Source organism: Athene cunicularia (genome assembly GCF_003259725.1).
Source record: "Athene cunicularia isolate RWA chromosome 4 unlocalized genomic scaffold, athCun1 chr4_part2, whole genome shotgun sequence".
In the NCBI taxonomy this organism is placed as follows: Eukaryota; Metazoa; Chordata; class Aves; order Strigiformes; family Strigidae; genus Athene; species Athene cunicularia.
This window is the reverse complement of record NW_020799099.1, coordinates 18,666,414-18,687,092: the sequence shown is the minus strand read 5'-3', so window position 1 is coordinate 18,687,092 and position 20,679 is coordinate 18,666,414. Positions and strand designations below refer to the sequence as shown.

The window sequence follows — 20,679 nt, the reverse complement described above, 5'->3', positions numbered from 1 at the left end:
ACTTTTTTTTTAATCCCACCCCTAACTGCGTGGAGAGGAACTCTGGAAAGTTGCAATTCATTACATAACAATTTCCCTATTGCTTGTCAGAAAGAAAGTAATTTATTTGATTATACTTTAAGATTCAATGCACTCTGAAAAAGAAAAATATGATACAATGGTTGCTTGCAACAGAAAACCTCCTCGCCCACTAACTACAGTATGCACAGGCTGTTTATGGACACCAGATAAGGTGATGTGCAGAAAGAAAAGGGGTGAGTCAGATAGAAGAAAGTTAAATCAATCTCCAAACTGGAAACGTTTGATCATCCTAACTACATCTCCTTGATAAACAAGAATTATCTTTCCCCTTGGCAATTTAAAACAAGTTCTGTGACTTTTGAAACACCAAAAATGTGCCCATTGAATACATCTTTCTAAGACATGTTCTACTGTATGAGTGAAAACAGAATCATTAGGTGAAAATGGGAATAGAGGAATTTCTATCATATTTTTCACTGCACATGGATGGTGTTGCTTTCACAGAAAATGGAGGAGCCCTTTCTTACCACCTCAGCACCATGAAAACCATTCTTGCTGTTTAAGACACTAAACACACGGAAATCACATACAAGAAAAACAAAACAGATAACCTGAATGCAGTTTTTGACAGCACATGTGCAAAATACTAAGTTTTCAGAGAAAAGCTATTTAAAATTATACTTAAATAAGTGTTACAGAACTTAAAATTACTCCATTTTGTTTATTTTGAAAATAACTTTTGTTTTTTCTGTAATGACTCTTCTTGTTTTTAAACCACTGATGACTCTCCATGCCTGTACTGAAGGATAACAAGCATGATGGCCCTCTATCACTTCAGGACAGGAAGCAAACCCTCTCCTCTCCTGTCGTTAGTAATTTAACACAGAACCCAAGAAAGCCAAAACTTCCTGGTGTCCCCTGTCAAAGGCCAACTGTAGCAAGAGCAAAACAGAAAAAAGAAAATGCATGCAAGAGAATAAAGGAGAAGTGGTGTTGGTATAAAAAAGACTTCAGAGGTTGGCAAAACCTTACCAGGCCACTTAAAAATATCTAATGGGTGGGAAAGAGTCTTTATTCAGATAACACTTGAGAGCTTTCCCCTTTTCTCCTTCTTTGGGCCAGCCCTGTACAATTTATTTTGCCTTGTCCAAATTTATTTCCGACCCTTGAAACCAAGCAATCATTCAGCTAACTGCTTTGTATTTCATGACCTTTCATCAGGGTGGGAAGTGGGCACCCCTGCAAGGTAGCAGGTGGCCTCATCCACCCCTGCAGTCCTGTGACCATCTGAAAGGCACTTCTGAATTTAATGTTGCTCACTGGCAAGGATGCAGCATGGTATTGGCTCCGTTCTCGCTAGCAGCTTAAAGGAGTTGCATTTAAAACATTAAACCTGGGGAGAAACCAAGTGTTACTACCTCCTGTCACTATCTGAATTTAGTTAAGGTTGCCTGCACATCAGCAGCACGACAAACTGGCCAGGCACCTGAGTTTGAGCTGTTACTCTCCCAAGCCCCTCTGTCTGACAGAGTCTGAGCAGCTCCAAAGCTGATGTGGTGGAGAGGCAGGCTGGCATGGGTTGAGAGTTGGGCAACCTTCCAAGTGCAGCCTGCCCCTGAGCAACACCTGACCTCTGAGACCGGGACCAGGACACAGATTTTCCTGGATTTGTGGCCCAGGATGTGACATGCAGATGTTACAATTCCCTGTTCTCATTGATGGACAAGTTGGAGAGGAGCAATCAAAAAAAAAAAAAAAAATCAGAACTGGTAGCAAAAGGTATAAACCTCACATAGCAGCTCCAAAAAGTCACCTGATGGCTGTAGAAAAAGCAAAATAGACCCTGCATTAACATCCATTCACCATGTTTATTTTCCACTAGCAATTCAATCAATTCAACTCTCCCACAGTTCAAGTAATAGAACAGCTAAAAAGGCTTAAAGAAGGAAATACAAGGTGTTGGGGAAGACACAAAGGCATCTTCATGATCACTTCTGTGCTAGTTCTGCAGCACCGTGGGCTTGCAGTGTGCCTGTAAATAACACAAACAAGACTGCAGAGTCTCTGAATCTCCAAGCATAACTCACATTCAGGTATTACGTTACAGGACTGTATATATTCTAAAAGATGCTGTCAAGAGCAGACTGTTTCGCAATACCTATGGGGAAGGTGCAGTCATACAGTAACACTGTTATGCAAAATGCTTAAGTAAAAGCTGTTGCTAAACATACCAAGGCAAGTAAAAAAACCCCAAACCCCTCAATTAAACATTATTCAAAAGACCTGCTGTCCCAGCCATGATTTCAGGGACCACCCTCAGGGCACCCTTGTAATCACATAACAGCCCCATCAGTTTCTAACTTCATGCATGAAAGAGATGAAAATTTATGGGGGGTGAGCAGGCTATCTGGATATTTTATTTTGAAAAAGGCAAAGCAACTCTCAGGCATTTTTCTTCAGCTACTTGTTGAAGCGGGGGCTGGGGAGAAGCCAAGTTTTCAACGTACACATCTATTACATACGCTATGCCAGTTGCAACAATAAATACAGGGCTTTAATTTACAGCACTTTCTTAACATCAGTTTGCTCCTGTCCAAATGTAGTTTTATATTAAACAATATTCCTCAACACAAAAATACATCCCCTCCAGGTAAACAGCAGTAAATCCTGCAAAATGCCAATAAAACAGAGATTATGGCAAAAGTTATCAGAAACAAGCTTTTACAGAAAAGACCTCTGCTTGGAAAATTTTTCTAATATTTCTAATGAAAATTATCATCTTGCAATTAAATTCCTTATTAGTTTTTTTGATTGGTACCCTTCCAGAAACACTCTCCTCTTTGCCCTGTTTTGCAGAGCCCAGACTGTAATTCAGTGGAGCCAGAAATAAAGCAGTTGGCCAAGAGGGAAAAACAAACAAACAGAAACCCCCCACGCAGCAGGCTTTTCCAGAATGACCCAGCCTTCTGCCTGTGCTTCATGTGTCATGCTGAATCACGGAAGAGCCATGACTCATGGAGAAAACAAAATACCCCACTGCTAAGCTAGAGAGATGTTATTCTCCATGGAGTATGTGATATTCCCTACTTCGACATCCTTCTTTCATTAAAATGCCTCATGCAGTTTACTGGTTCTGAGGTCTCTTTTGCCTGATCACTGATAACATCTACACAGTTCTGGAAGAGAAGCAATACTTTGCTAACATGAACCAAAATGGCAGATGTTTTCTAATTGTTCTTCCACCAATAACTGGAAAAACTGGATGGATTTAATGATTTTTTTTTTTCATATCCTTCATCATACCATTAAAGCAGAAGCGTAAATGCTTCTTTAAAAGAGGACATTTAAATTTAGCCCAACAGCATCTCTAAGATTACATGCACATATAAAACCAGGTTTGCAGCAAGGCGTGTTGGCCTCACACAACAGTCTCCAAAGGCCAAAGGCAAATGCTTTTGCTATCTGCTGTCCTAAGCAGCTCCCAGCACATCTCTTTCCACCTGCTTTTTCTTGCCCTAAACTGTGCTGTATGCAGAGCTGCACTGCGAAGAGAAGCAGGGAACTGCACGGTATTAGAACAAATAAACACATATCTTTTTTGCAGAGTCATTCTTTTAAAATTGGATGTGTTCCCAGGTCTGATGGAGCACACGAGCAATTCCACCAGTACAGCTGGGCAGATAATGTGAGGGCAGCAAAAAAACTTCTGGTCTGGGAGAAGGAAGGAAAAGTGGGCAAAAGAATCTGTTTAAAATGCTGCTACTGAAGAAGAAAATAAAATTCATACAACTGTGCCTCACACCCTGATGTGGAGCACACTACAGTCTTCAAAATCTTGTAGCAGACACTTCTCTAGTCCTTGCATACTCACAAACTTAACATGCATGTAAAGTAAACCATTGAAATGATGTGCTGGCAGGGCCAAAATTATTATTCTAGCCCAAAACATCCGTAAGGCCGAATCATTTCACTGCTATCCAAGGCTAGCAAATGAAGTTCTTCAAGGAGTCTGCAATGCTAGTCACTCTTGCCACTGCTAACTAATTCTGCCTTTGGTTTAGTGTTGTTTTTGAAAAATATAACAATGTAGTCAACAGCCAAACACCTTTATACAGCTCAATATTCCTTAAGGACTGATAGTAAACTCACTAAGAAACCCCAAGAGGCTGGTGCACCATGCCTGCAGAAAACTTCTGAGTATCTGCTCTACTTCTGAGGCTATCCATTGACCTTGGCCAGGCTCATGCCACACTCATGCTCTTGTTAACAGTCGGTAATTATCCAAGTCTCACAAATAAATGATCCCAGAAAGTGCGTGTTAAGCTCGCACATGTGCTTACCCCTGATAGGAAGCCCTTGATATACTTTACATAGGATAAGACACTGCTGATTAACACAGTGGTGGATCCAAACTCCTGATGTTATTTACCATAGCTTTGACACAAAGGAAATTAAACTTACTGGGTGCAGATCCAATTGCAATTTTTCACAGTTAGGTCCATTCATGCTCATAGTAACTCTGTCTCAGTGCGATGAAAGAACATTTTAATTCTTCATCCATCCATTAAATCTTACGGGAATGATGACATTCCCTATCCTACCATGGCTTAGAAAGGAGAGAGCTTTCCCCACACCTCAACAATTGCCTAAATACACTTACTATTAACTTACAGAGAAACAGCCATTATTTTCAGAGAGGAAAAAAATCCAGATGATTTCTTCAAGCTTTGTGGTGACTGAAAGAAGTAATTTTTAAGACAGTAAGTAGCAGTATATCTTGCCAAGTCAGTTACATTTCTTACAGAAATCTCTGAGAGTTACTGTACCACTAGTCCATGAAATAAATGCAGTAGGTCACTGGCAAGATCAGTACAACCAAGCTAAATGCAAATAAATATTCACTAAAAAATTCAAGGCAAAATGGGATAATCTGATTAAAAAAGAGGAAAACTTCTTTACTAGCTGGATCAGGTGAAAAAAAAAGGGGGGGACAAGGGGGCAATCACTCAGGGACAAATTCATTCCTCTTATTGATAACTTTCCCTGAATGCGAAATTATTTTGGGTAAGAATGAGAGAAAAGCTTCACTCAAGTCATAATTAAAAGACAATTTACACAACTAGTACTTCATTAATTATTTCTACTTTTTCATTAAATTGCATCAAACATGACGATGACAGCAAAGGACACACAACATTAGACTTCAGAAAGGAGAAATGAAATCTCATCACTATTGCTCTTTGTTCACTTTAAGGTAGAGAACTTTATTGAAGTTCCAAGAATTACTTAAATTTCAGTTACTTTGCACTGTAGCATTGTACTATTGCTATTTCCAAGAACCCATAAATTTTGACAGTCCACTTTGTGAGATGCTGCTGAATGTAAAAGGCATGCATTAAGGATTGACTCAGCGCCCTTGAAAACTAAGCTGACTATTCTTTACATCTCTAAATGACAGGTTAGGGCTGTGGCTTCAAGATCTGACATTTTACAGCGCTACCAATAACTATGTCAAAAACTCTTACAAAAAAAAGAATTTCTTGAAGAAAACTTGATCAGTTTGAAATTCAATAGGCTGTACGTGAGTGATCACCTAAGAAATGCAGTGAGAAGATTGTCAGACTCCTGTAAGCTACAATCTTTATACTTTCTCAGGTATATTTACCTCATACAAATGGCTCAACATGAGTTTTGGCTGAATGGAGAAGATTTTACATACTACTGAGCTGGAAAGTCCTGTTAACATGTTGAATGTACACAGTTAGAAAGCCTCATTACAGATATTTTCCTCATAGCATTTTGTTATAGGAAATAACTTCAAATCAGAAAAAAGTGACTTGAAACTTGCCATTATAGTGAACATGTCTGATAAAACAAAAGTTATTACAGTTATTTTCTGCCATAAATTAAGAGGTCTTAATCATCTAGAAATCACTTTCCTAGCTCATGTGTGTGCCTGAAATGCTCCTGACCTTCCATTAAAATTCCCACTGCTACCTTTTAACTTTCCTTTCTGGAACCGACTGAAGAAATGGAGAAGTTTTATTTACTGAAGAATACACAAAGTCCATCCTATCAACAGTCCTTCTTTTACCAGATGAGCTGGCTGTTTAGGGAAATTATGTCCTTTTTTTCAGGCTGTAAAAGGCAAGCAAAATTAGATATTGCACACCAATGGATACTTTTTTTACAATAGATTATCATTAGGTAAGTAAGTACTGACCATACAGAGCAACTAGGTGCTTCTTTTAAGAGTAACACTTGCCCTTATGTCATCTCAGATAATGTGACTCCAACCTAGTCAGCTGCTCGTGTTATTAAGCAGTTACATGCCCTTCACATCACCTGACAATTAGGTATCTTTCAAATATTTCCATTTTTCCTGAAATGCACATTTTTCTGAATATGAATCAGGACACAGACTAGATCTGATATATTTTCAAGAGGAAACATATATATTTTAGGGAAATTTTATGGTAAAACAGTGACCTGGGAAAAAGAAAGCCTAAAATCTAGAAGTTGTTCCAGTATATAACAAGCCCCATATCTGAGTACATTGCAGGTTTGCAAGGCTTTTCACTTTTGTAAGAGAGGTTCATGAGGGGAAACTGCTATTACTCACTGTTTGCAGTGCCTGGGAGTCCCAGGCATGCTCCAGCGTTTGGTGCTGCTGAGAGGAAAAGGAATGATTTTAGCCCTCCATCATAAGCCCATTTTCTGCACAGATCAATTGTTTGCAACAGTTTGACACCTTCATTCATAATGAGACCAAACACACTTATTGAGCACCTTCCAGATGTTATTGATCTGAAGGCAGCAGTATTACTTGCCCATGAATGGTGCATGCCAGCAGCTCAGGCTGCAGTGCAAACTGCTTTGTCCTCAGCCCGTTCCCATGCTGCAGCAATTACAGCTCGAATAAAGGACTAGGAAAACTAAAGTCAAACCATCTGTTACCTTCCTGCTAACATTACCAACCAGGAGGTTGATTCTAGTGGCTCTGTCTCCTGATTACTGGTGGATTTGATTTGATTGATTTAGAATCACAGAATCATTCAGGTTGGAGAAGACCCTTGGGATCATCGAGTCCAACCATCAGCCCTACTCTACTAGGTTCTCCCCTACACCATATCCCCCAGCATCTTATCTAAACCACCCTTAAACACATCCAGGGGTGGTGACTCCACCACCTCCCTGGGCAGCCTATTCCACTGTCTGACCACTCTTTCTGTGAAACATTTTTTTCCTATTGTGCAGTCTAAAACTCCCCTGTTGCAGTTTAAAGCCATTCCCTCTTGTTCTGTCACTAATTACCTGTGAGAAGAGACCAGCACCAACCTCTCTACAATGTCCTTTCAGGTAGCTGTAGAGAGTGATGAGGTCTCCCCTTCGCCTTCTCTTCCTCAAACTAAACATTCCCAGCTCCTTCAATCTCTCCTCATAGGATTTATTCTCCAGGCCCTTCACCAGCTTCATTGCCCTCCTCTGCACTTGCTCCAGCACCTCGATATCTCTCCTGTATTGAGGTGCCCAAACTGGACACAATACTCCAGGTGTGGCCTCACCAGTGCAGAGTACAGGGGCACTATCACCTCCCTACTGCTGCTGGTCACACTATTCCTAATACAAGCCAGGATGCCGTTGGCTTTCTTGGCCACCTGGACACGCTGCTGGCTCATGTTCAGCTGCTTGTCAGTTAGAACCCCCAGATCCTTTTCTTCCAGCCACAGCTCCCCAAGCCTGTAGCCATGCCTGGGGTTGTTGTGGCCCAAATGCAGGACCTGGCACTTGGCCTTGTTGAAGCTCATCCCGTTAACGTTGGCCCACCAATTCAATCCATCCAAGTCTCTCTGTAGAGCCTCCCTGTCCTTATGCAGATCAACACTCCCACTTACCTGGTGTCATCTGCAAATTTACTGACAATACACTTTATGTCCTTATCAAGATCATCAATAAAGAATTTGAATAGAAATGGTCCCAACACCTAGCCCTTTACTTTCAACATGTTACTGAACAGCTACAGATCAGCTATGTTCAAGGTGAGATTTTAAAGATAACTAGAAGAGCTGGATTCCTCACCTTGCTGAGCTTGTTGGGAAAACTTGGACTTGTGCGTTGCTTGCATGGACTGAAATAGAACTGCTCCCTCCAAAAGGTTCAACAACATCAAAACATATAAATAGCACCTTCACATTCCTCTTAATTAAGATATCACTGGATAAAATGCTCATTTTGCCACTTAACCTCCTCCCCTCCAGTTTTATTACTGGTGTTCTTGTGAGTTGTTCTTAACTACTGTAACCAAAAAAAACCCCAAACAAGCCCAAATCCCCACACTGTCAGAGGAAGGTAGAATGTAATCGCCACAGCTATTCGTGAGGTGACACAAGCCCATCCTATGATGAAAAGAGAACGAAGTAGTGCTTGAGAGGTTCTTCATCACAAGCAAACTTAACAGGCTAACTTCTGCCTGGTGTCCACAGGACTTGGTCTACAAACCAAGTCGCCTACGACTGGAAACCACAAAAAGCAGAACTGGGAAAAGAGAATAGTTCATTGCTTGCTTTGGTCTCCCTGTACATTGCCAAAGAGGGAATAGTGGGTCATCCCCCAGCACCCAAGGAAATCCATTCCTTTAATGTAGAGGAGAGGAAGAGAGAGAGAGAAAACCCTATGGGTAAAGGACAATTACCACTTAGGAGAAAAGAAACAGAGAAGAAAAGTTTTCTTTAAATAGTCACAAACTAACCCACAGATTTGCTTTAGATGTCTTCTATCCCCATTATTGTTACTTTTTCCAGGAATACTCTCACAGTTATGTTTTACTAACAAACATCAGTAGAAAGAAATAATTTCAAAGATTAATTACAACTTTATGTCTTTGCATTTAAGTCCATACATGTTTCTGCAAGCATGTCACAGGCACTTGTCTGCATTTCAGCTCTCAGCAAGTCCCATTTAACCAATGCTGTTCAAATCCTGAATTTCTTTGGAAGAACTATTCCCAAATAGAAGAGCTTTATCAAACTGAGACTACAAAAAAAGGTACCTGTGTGAGGGAAATCACAATTTTTACTTACCCTGCAGAGCAATAGGTAGTGTGTTTTCAAATGCTGGGACCTTTCATTCAAAATTAAGTTCTAATTTTCAAACTAGAAATGTAGTTACCTACCCCTTTTTAAAAGTGATACATTTATTCCCTAACTTACAAGAACAGAAATAAGCAAAATACACAGGCTTTATTGAATAAAATTGTCATTTAAGGGTTTCCCAGTTGTGGGTAAAAGCAGGATACAAATAAGCCAAACATGAATTTACCTGAGAACAAGGTAAGCCCGAAGAAAAAAAAGGCCCAATTATCTAAGTAGTGCCACAAACTTAAAGCAAACATTTATACTGCAAAACGAGAACAAGTTCGCATACAGAAACCCCTTCAAAGTAGTAATAGTCACCTGTAGAAGTACGAGCACCCCCTGACTGTGTTGTGAGTAAAGTGTTCCTGAGTCTTCTCGTTTCCAAAGTCCTCCAATGGGTCTGACCACAGGATGTCACACATAGGTCCATATGCAGGTGGTTCCTTGAATCGATCTAACTAAGAAAAATAGGAGACAAAGAAATACTAACTTCTTTCAACGATGTATCACAGAAACACTGAAGCAAAGTTATTATTTTTCATTCCATGGGTTGGCAAAGACTCTCAGCTTTAAAGCACTGGATTTTGAATAACAGTAAAACACTCCTCGCTAACAAAGAGAAGGAAGTGATATAACCAAAAATTAAGAGATACAGTGGATTCCCATTCTATGTGAATATTTGTGTGCGGCTTTTTCCCCTTTTTCTAATGTTTTTTGAAAGCATTTCAATTGATGAGAGACAATGGTATTTTTGTATTCTGTGATTTTTCAAACATCATGGCACGTGATTTATATGAGGCACCTCAAGAAGAAAAATACAATAGTTATTTCAAAGCAAGTTCCCATTTTGATTTAAATACATTTTCACAAAAAAATTGTATTTAAATACCAAGACAACATCTCTGCATTACAGCATCTTGCCATGACATTCTTGCTGCTCTCTCTACCTTAACCCTAATTAAGATGCTAAAAAATTCTCTCTCTGCCTATTGGTATTAAAAAATTCAAATTATATAGAATCATACTGCAAATAAGACAAAGTATAGCAAAATAGGGAAATATAAAAAAAATCAGTATCCCTCTGCAAGAATGCTTTAATATAAAACCACTTCTTGTTAAGATGGACATATGAATCGGGCTTGCTGTCCAAAACATTCTCTAACCTGACCAGAAAGATCAAGTAATTATTTAGTAGTATACCTAACATACCATTTCTTCCTCCCCCAAAAATAATTGGGTTTAAATGTTTAACTGTGTGTTGGAAAAGTTTTAATAAGAGACCTCTACAATTTTACCTTTGCATCCTTGTCATGAAATATTCATATCATACATACACTTTGAACTTATTCCAGCCCTCTACCAATTCATGCTTTTGTAACTATAATTCATTTAAATAACAATTCATAAATATGCAAAGCCAATTCCTGCTGATTGCCAAAGATGAATAAACCTGCTAGTGGAGGGGGGTGGGGGGGTAGGGGTGGTGGAGTGAAGATGTTAATACCCTAATCTAGAATCTGACAACTAACAGCTTTACTCTGCCATTATATTGTTGCAAAGCCAGCTAATTTGCAGGCAGAGAATATTTTTTGCTTAATGAGATAGTGAACCTTTACCTTAGAAACAAAACTTTACATACACTGATTTTTAGAAGTGCAGTTAATATCTTGATCTAATTGCTTTTAAATCAAAACATGTAATTACTGGCTCAAGTTTTGTTTTGTTTTATTTTCTTTTTTAGACCATATTAATTTCTTAGGCTACAAATTAACCTCAGAATATAATTAATCTTTTAGTAACTTTAAAGCTCAGAAGTATATATCCATGTTTGCAAGTCTCAAACTGCAAGCAAGAAGAAAATATTTTCTGCTGGATACACTAAGAATGAACAGATTAAATATCTCCTTTTAGAAATATCAACTGAGATCTTTCTTACAAAATACCCCCCAAAAAATAAACCTTGGTAACGTGCAACAACACTGGATTATGTGAAGAAACTGTTTGACATTGTTCTCTGAACTTTCATGAGATTTACAAGGAACTTCTCAAAACTCAAGGGTATCACACAGGCATCAATTTACTAAGCCTCGCTTAGACAATTTGCTAGGCACTCAAGTGCAGTACTATTAAAAATGTGGCAGGACCTACTGAGAATGAAGCTTTTTGACTCTTTTTAAAATAATAATGTTGTTTTGACTATATTCATTGCAATCATACCACACTTTTCTACGTTTTAAATGTTGTGAGGTTTTTCTAGAGCTATTTTTATCTCTTCTTCAAGAAAGTGCAGAATCCCTAAGAAGGCACAAGGAGTCATCAGATGGTGTGCTTACATTGTGCAAGTAGATAATACTTAAAAGAAATCAATGCCATGGATTCATTTGCACCTAAATACTTACAAGCCTAACTTTTTTAGAACACAAAAATTCTAAATTTTTTGCTATACTGGATGCAGGTGATTTTCTCACCTCAATAAAATAAGACTAATTGCAGCAATTCCTTTTATGTTCTATTCAGAAAGACCTTTAAAAGGCAATAATGTCATCATGAATGTCAAAATGACATACAGGCACCTTACACAAATGAACAACAGCGAGAAAGGATTCAAGTTTTAGTTGCTGGTAATGAACTGTTCACTTATTAGACCTGAGCACTCATCAGACTTACTTTTCTGATGTCATCTAAAGTGTTGATCTCTGGAGACAAGCCACCATGTACACACAGGAATTGTTGGTTCATCAGAGCAGCCAAGGGAAGGCAGTCGAAGGCATCCATGCAGGCATCATATACGCGTTCTGAATATTTGATTTTACCTTTTAAAGATTAATATGGTATCAGAAAGTGTCATCAATATTTAAGAGAAAAAAAGGAATTAGGGTGCTGCTCTCAATTTTGCTCTCACTGCTCTCTCTTGCATTGAGGACTGTACCAAAGCTTGCCTCATGCAAAAAATTCTTTAGGATTATTGTTATTTGCTGCTGGAAAAATTCTTCAGATTCTGAGCGAAACTAATAAAAGTTCTGCCAAGTTTATTACATTTTTCTAAAAATCTGTAAATAAACAGTTTAATATAGCATTTTAGTCTGCCATGAAGTCTATATAGCAAACCTTAAACCGTTTACTGAATCGTTATTGTTTATTAGGTTATGACTCAATACACTATGAAGTAATCAGAAGTTTAGTCCATTCCCTTATAATTAACTATCTACAGAAATGCCATTATGAAATGAATGACATGATACAATGAAGCTGAAATGTTAATTTACCAATATGCATATTAAACTCAGTAAACCATGAAGCCTTTGAGCCAATTAACATTTCCTTTATCCCCGATGCTAAAAAGGGGACACAGACTTATGGCAATAGCTTCAGCTTACAGCGCCACAGGAAAAAAAAAAAAAGCTTCATTGTGCAGGTGAAGGTCTACATCTAATGAGTTTTCATGTGTCACTGTATCCTTTCTTGCAACACAGAAAGGAATTCCTATAAAAAGAGCACACCAAAAAGTTTAAGCCTACTTACAAGGTAAATGTGAAAATGCTATATTTTAAAGGAAAAAAACCCCAACATAAAAATTCCTTGCATTTTTCTCCTGCTGCAGATGAGACCCAGTAAGATGCCACCTCCTCCACTAGCTATCAGGGACCTCTCGCAGAGGTGCCAGAGCTGACATGCTGGCAGGTTCTGACTGCCAGGCTGCTGCGTGGGGCAGAAAACAGGCTGCAAAGAGCAGTAGCAGCATGGATTTCCCGAGAGCATCCAGGCCTAGATGGCCCCACAGTAGCCCTGAGCTGCTTCCCAGGCCAGGCTGGCAAGCTGAAGTGTCTTGATACCTGCAGCATCAAGTGTTTGTATGTGTAGTCCGGTCACTGCCTACTGCAGGGCGTAACTAACCCCTTCCCTTCTCCACCACTGAGACACCCTCTCCAGCCTCTGCAGCATGACTGCCCTCTCAGCGAACAGTAATTACAATTTAAAATTAATGATAGTTAACATGAAAAGTACATTTAAAGTTACTGATGGCAAACCTGTTCAAATACTCACAAAATAATAAATCAAGTTGTTGAAAAGGAAGTTAAGAGGAGAAAGGTTAAGGTAGACTTACATTCTTGCTTAAATGTGAAATACTCTGTTAAATGTCTACATTCATGATTCCCACGAAGTAAAAACAGTGTTTTGGGGTAAAGGATTTTCAAGGCCCACAAGTACAGCACACACTGTGAATCAAATAAAAGAAAGAAAAATATAATTCATAATTAATTATGTGATTCAATCACTTATGTTCCCCTCCACCAAAAAAAAAACCCCAAACCCTAGCAGAAGAAAAAGTATTCTATGTGAAACATTTATTTTCAACAGGCTAACTTCACTCTTCATACATTACATGCAAGCATTTCTTGGCACTTCAAGATGGACTGCCTGAAGCTAGTATCAGTATATTCAGATAAAGTTTTACACTTTAGCTAAGTGGTATCTCCCTGATCAGCTGTGCATTGCCTTCAGTGGCCCCAGCTATCAAGAAGTAATTTCTGTGCATCTCCAAAATTAAGAACGTACTCTCCACCTGGCAGATTAGGCAGAAACCTGCCGTGGAAGCAATTTCACCAGAAGATCCGTATTTCCTGGTTTAAGAAAAAAGTTGCCCTAGAACAATTTAATCCACACTTCAGGAAATACCTCAACTTCCAGTATTACACAGTTTTTACATGAACGCTTGTTCATGTTTCACTTAACATTGCTCTGTACAAACAACTAAAGGAAAAAAAACCCACAAAGCTATTCCAAAGCTTTTATAAAGCCTTTTATCTTTCCAGAAGATTTCTATTTGAGATTATATTTTTTCTAGACACATTTTCAAAGATAAAACTCCAAGAGTTGGGGAGGCTAATCTCTACTTATACCTCTCAAAACCATCCAATTAAAACAGTTGTTTTGAAAACAAAACTGACACAGCAATGATACCAAAGCATTATGAGACTTTTGAAAAATGAGTGAACTTGCAAACTTTATGGAAGATTTGTGCAGGATGACCCTGCTCAGGTATATGGCGGACAAACTCACAGCTCCAAGGAAGCTAATGAAAATAAGACACATTGATCCTGTGAGATGAGCCCGCCGTCTGCAAGAATGCTGTACAGACCACAACAGCCTCTCAAAAGACGAGCTAGAAAACGGTCTGAACAATTTCTCCTCCAATCTCTCCTTCCTTAAATAGCCATGAACTGCAGAACTGTTGCACGAGAAACCAAAGGTGTCAAACCTCCCTCTACTTTCATTTGCAACTACCTCTTAACACTCCCCTTCATTCTGTTGACAAAAATTTCTTTATCTTGATTATCAATAGATTGGAAATGCAGAATGTACTTCTAACCACAGTTTCTGCTTAGAGCAAAATCAGCATGTTTTCCTGTAATGTCTCTAAATTTGTACAGTATGAATTCCCTTCTACAATTAAGAATGTCATCATAAAGATTATATTAATCATGGCTCAACATTTTGATTTCTGCTCCCTCATTTGCTACACATTCCTCATCTTAAAAAAAAAAAAAAAGGAAAAAGGATGCAACATTTTAATGTTTGTGTTAAACTTCATGCTATCCATAGAGAATTACAATAGCAGCAGGGGTTTTATACTACTACTCTTTGTCTTGAATTTATTACATGTAAACATCTGATGCTCTGCCTGCACTCCATAATTTCTGTTCTTCTACTCGGAGGGTTTAGAGCCAGGTAAAAAGAACAGAAAGTACAGGCAGCATCCTCCAGGACTTGCAAAATTAGTTCTCCCCCTTGGAAACACATGGAAGGCCTCCCAGCTCACACCACCTCTTCCGCCTCCCACGTGCTATTGCCACTGCAGGAAGCAAGAAGAGACATCAGAATGCCAGGTAGATGGTGCTGACGTAATCCAGCATCAAATTATGGTGTTAGGTCACAGGAATTATCTGCTGTAGCCCAAAACAAGCACAAAGGGTGTGCCTGGGGAAAGTCTTCTCCCTCTGTGCAAACTCCAGCAGACTTGGGTTTGAGGATTTCAATTCACTGGGGAAGGAAGCCTGCACTTCTCTGCATCACCAGCACAATTCTCAGTCTCTTTGATGACGGCTTCTTCATTCCTCCAACAATTCCCAGAACCTTCCACTTCTCTGAATTTACTGGCTAATGCAAAAATTTGATGTAAATTTTCTAAGACAGGAAGTTTAAAGTGACACCTCCATCTATGCAATAAAGTTTCCTGCTTTTTAAGTTGTATCTAAGTTACCTTAGAGCTTCTAATCCTGCCAAAGCACCTTATAATTTAGAAAAGCACAATGATTAGTGCTTAGATGAAGTGCTTTATTAAAAAAAAAAAAAAAAAAAAAAAAAAAAAAATGGTTTACATTTCCCTCATGAAGTTTTTCATTTTCATAAAGCCTTGGCAAGATTGAAATGAACACTAGGTACTTAAAATATCATCCAAGGAAGATAAGGAAAGCTGGAAGTTTTATCTTTTTGGCATTTGGTACTTGCTTACGGGTAGATCTCTTTACATTTGCTTATCACAGATTTATTTTTTCTTTTTTCTATGCTTCCTTTGAAGCACTCATGAGAACCAGACCAAGAAGATAACAGAGAATCAATGCAGTCCAGAAAGTTCTGTTTCCCTGCCACTATTTAAATAATGTAAGCCCATCATTCACATTTTGTGTTTTTTTAGTGGTACCATATCAAAGGCTTATTTTGTTCACATAATTCCTTTAATTTTCTCCCTTTCCTGCTCAGTAGTCCAGTGATGTAATATTGTAACAGTAAACAAGAACTAATTAGCAGATTTTTTTCCCCCCATGCAAACTAAACAACAAATATGAGGGTGACAATTTTTCATGGCTTTTCAACTTAGTCATTTACATACAAAAAACTTATGTTCAAACAACATATTACGAGCAAACATTTTTTTTTTTTTTCTAACTCTGCATATCGTAATTCTTACTGAAGTCAAACGATTTATCATAATTTGCCTTTGTTGAAAATATGAGTGTACAATCTTTAATCATTTGGTAATATTGCTTCCCAATAGCAAAATTTTAAAATCACTTTTTTTTCCTCCAACTTTATCATCAAGAATATACTACACATCAGCTCTGCTGTAAATCTGTGTCAAATGTACAGCAACAACCTTGTGATCTGGATATCTCTTAACATATTTTTGGCCTCTCTCATTTCATACTATCAACAAAAAAAAAAAAAAAAGTTACGTCTCCTAAATGCTAGTCCTCCAAGTGCACCCCTGCTTAGCTGCTTATTGTCTTTCAACTGTTGAAATTGCAGATATGTTAAGTTTATAACAAAGAGGTAATCTGCCTACCTCCCAGCTCCTACAGTCAAGCTGTTTTCCTGCTGAGGCTCTGGCAGCCTCAGCATTAGGAAAGAAAAGGTCTGTGCAGTTAAGCCTTGTGTAAGCCAAAGGCACATATTTTCAAAATGGACTTGGGATTTAATTCCACTGTTTCACGCTGAATTTGAGCCTTTGCACAATTCGACATATCAGCACCTCCTGAAAAGGAAGCCCCAGACTTCTTGCATGCATTTCAAGTTATGTGCTCAAGACAAGGAACTTTGAAAAATCATTACTCTCTTGTCCCTAGATTGAAACCACAGCAACACCCGTAACTCAGCTCACTCACTTCTGGATGCTCTTGTACTGATTATGCCAGGAAGAAAGAGATGCTGATTGGTCTGTTGGCTGTGTGGCTTTGTATGGATGTACCTCTCCCTCCAAATGACTGATGGCATTGGGCACTCCCCCAGCAGATTAAATTAGATGTGAATAAATGCAAGGTAATTCATACTCAGAAGGATAAATTGAGCCACGTATTGCTAAGGTCTCCACTGATGCTCTGTGAGCTGTGGAACAGCATATTGGAATATCTCCTTCAATTTGTAACTAACACATACTCACTTAAATACAAAAATGACATTACTTTACCTGCATCAAAATAATTATATCATAATAGTACCCAGTACAGGTACAGCTTTCTAAAATGGAATAACTATCCCAATGGAAACCATGTACCTTTGTACACACATAGCTGCATTCACAGCACTGATAGGACTATTAGGGCTCTATTTCAGAGACAAATAAAGATACATTGCACCTGTAACTAAAATACAAGATACGCAAGCTGTTATCATTTCTGTGTTACCACTCCTTGAGCACAGGGAAAGGAAACTCTGAACACTACTGAAAATAAAGTTAAAAAAAATTGTATTGTCTTCACTACAACCAGGGTTTATTTATTTTTTTCCCCCCAACTTTCAGGGCATAAAAGATCATCTCTTCTCTTAACACTCTGCTGCAGAATGGGGACAAGGTAGAGACGCATCAACCACATCTTCAGCGACAACTTAACAGTCTTTGACACATTTTTTTTGCCAATGTTTTTTTATTTCACCTGTTTTTTGTGTTTCTAAAACCACTGCTCATGTACATACAGGCTGTGTATTTAAAAACCAGAAAAGCTACTGCTGTGAAAATAGATGTCTTTTGGAGTAAGAGTGAATTAATTCCTTCTGGTCAGGGTCTCGCCCATTTCTAAATGTTCAAGAATCACATTCTGCTCATTCAACTTCTGTTTATTTTTTAATTGAAAAATCTGTTGAATATTCCCAAGGTGCTTTGGGATCTTGTTTTGACACCTGCATGGTACTTTAGCACCTCTAGACTTCAATTATTGCAAGACCCTCTTCTAGCTAGACTCCCAGATGATTTTATTAAAAGTGATCACCTGCAAAATGTTGCTACTTGCTTTGTACTACTCCTATTTCAGCCCTTGGAAGGACCTCAAAATGTCCAAAAAGGAAGGACCTCTTTTTCCACCAAAAAGTGACTAGACAATTCTTTTTCTTAGATGTTACCCTAATTCTTATACCTAGCACTTTCTAAACAGGTATCTAAGTGCTGGCTCCTAGGTATTCTCATTAGACCTTGTGTCTTGGCCCCAGCTGTTTTCTGTGGAGATGGGTCCCACAGAAAGATGGAAGTGCAACAGGGAAAGTTTAGACTGGACATTATAGAACAAATTTTTGACAGAAAGAGTGGTCAGACAGTGGAATAGGTTACCCAGGGAGGTGGTGGAGCCACCATCCCTAGGTGTGTTTAAGGGTCATTTAGATGAGATGTTGGGGGAGATGGTGTAGGGCAAAACTTTGTAGAGTAGGGCTGATGGTTGGACTCGATGATCCCAAGAGTCTCTTCCAATCTGAATGATTCTATAATAAGCAGTGCAGGGAGAATGGTATGAGCAACCTCCAGGGTACCGTCCCATGATCTTTCCCTGCAGCCAGAAGGGTTCTTGGTATGTTGGGGACTGGCTCTAGGACAAGCTGGCACAGGACCAGGCAAGCAGTGAGGATGGCCCTGAAACAAACAGATGTTCTAGTCTGGGAATCTAATATAAACAAAAATAATCTGAATTTGCTGAATTAGTGAATAGTCATGGCTCTCAGGAGCACTGCCCAGCAAAAATGAGATCTTACAGGACGCAAATTCCTGCTAGAGAAAAACATATCTGCTACCGTTACACAGAAGAACAAGCGAAGGAAATTTAGGATAAATAAGGTATTAGGATTTTCTTTGCTCTGAAAGAAATGAAAAAAAAAATTGACTTCACTGGTAAACTATTCCTGACCAGTCAAAACTACTTTAAATCAAGCTGTTTATTGGGAAACATTAACACACTAGAGCAATGGATTAAACTGAAAGGTGTTTATTCCTCCAATAAAGTCCTCTTAAGACTCTGTGCACTTTCTAGATGACAAACACAACGCATCACCAACATTCACTTCACCCACTGTTTACTAACACTAATTTATTTATAGGCAATTCTTTTCTTGGAAGAGACCAGTTAATAATTTCAAACAGTTCACTGAGTTCAGAAGCATCTCAAGTGCCAGATGCTTTTTTAATCAATGCAAGGTCCGATGGTCAAATTCCAGACTCACTCCAAACCCCTCACTTTGTTCTTGCTAGAAATACCACAAAACCAGTGCCTCCTTCTGAAATTTTAGCCTCTGTGTTCAGGAAATTAAGATGTATGAATGTTTTGAAATTTAAAACACAACTCTGGTTTTGTTCACTTTGAACGTTGATGAAATTCTCTATATCTTAACTATCTGCTCTGTCAAAAATGATCAGTTTGTACCTTATGATATTCAACTGACATTTAAGCCTGTATGTTTTATGTGGGATTGAGCAAGAAAATAATTCCAACGGTTCATTTACATAATATTATTAATGCATTATAGTTGGTATTTACTCTGATTGTAATTTTTCCAAGACTCTGATGAAAAGCAGTCTGTATGTATACTTGCCCCTACACCACATGGCATTTATGTCTGCCTTTCAAAAGAGTTTTCAGACTAAAGTAGAGATTAGTCATTCTTCCTTACAGACCATTTCTGCAGAACCACTTATGATCTAACTATTATTTCAATTCAAAAATAGCCCCTCTGTTTTGATCATTTGGGTTTCTTTTCCCCATGACCATAAACTTGTTTAAAAGTGAGAATTGAGGGGTTTTCTACTCTGGAGTCAAAACTCTGGAACAGTGCACAAGCACAACAGGGAAATGTTAGTTATGGAGCCAAGGAAACAAGTGCACTATATCAGATATTGCAACTTGCAGAAATTTGTTATTCAAAGTGAAGAAATGCTCAGGCTCTGCCAAGAAATCAAATGGAGAAGAGAGTGCAGCTACAGGATAAAGATTTGGTCTGTGCCACGAAACTTCGTCTCATTCTACCTACAATTTTGATATTTTTTGTTTTACTTGTTGTAATTCCTTTATTAGTCTCTCATCCTGTGATGCCTTGCTTAGAACTAATTTTAAAGACACAAATCATCCCCTGTTCAAACAGTGGTGCTAACTCTGACAAAAACAGGAGCACACATGTGAAGGATTGAGCCCCTAGATCAAAAGCTCCGTGGGGCAAGGACTGTTATTTCTGCTGAATGCCTTATACAAATACTTTTCTCTTTTACCCTCTGTATTATCAAATGCCTTCCACCTACCTTATGTAATTTCTTCCTCTGTTCTTAATGATAATAGCTTACATTATATAGTACCTTTCATCCAGAAGAATCCCAAATGCTTTGCAGCCCACAGACAAGGATTATGTCGCCCACTACCAGAACTCAGCTAGGTCTAGGCTCAATGGTGTCACTTTTACGCTAGATATCACACAGCAATCAAAGGGATTTTTTTTAAAGCTTACATTACTTGTGATTAGTGCCTTGGACCAGTTACTTAATTCTTTTGGAAAGGCCCCAGAACTGCCATAGTCTCGCGTCTACATAGCAGAAATGGGAACCAACAGATCAATGGAATAAAGATCACAGCGTGACTGGCGCAGTAGAAATATGCATTGAGATTGGGCTAGGACTGTTTACCACCATGACTTCTCCTGCACAAAGTACTGGCAAGAGCTAGTGCCTGCTAGACGTGCTCAGGGCCCCTTCGCCACCAAAAGCACACCAACACCCCCA

General features: G+C 38.7%; 1 protein-coding gene across 1 annotated transcript in view; it reads right to left on the bottom strand.

The window, feature by feature from the left end:
* Positions 1–20,679, bottom strand: part of PPP3CA (protein phosphatase 3 catalytic subunit alpha) — a 111,248-nt gene that overhangs the window by 34,547 nt on the left and 56,022 nt on the right. Inside the window, exons 3-5 of the mRNA XM_026847665.1 lie at positions 13,261–13,372; positions 11,823–11,968; positions 9,474–9,613 (exon numbers count right to left, since the gene is read on the bottom strand). Of these exons, the coding sequence (XP_026703466.1) occupies positions 9,474–9,613; positions 11,823–11,968; positions 13,261–13,372 (398 nt within the window). The remainder of the gene's footprint in view (positions 1–9,473; positions 9,614–11,822; positions 11,969–13,260; positions 13,373–20,679) is intronic.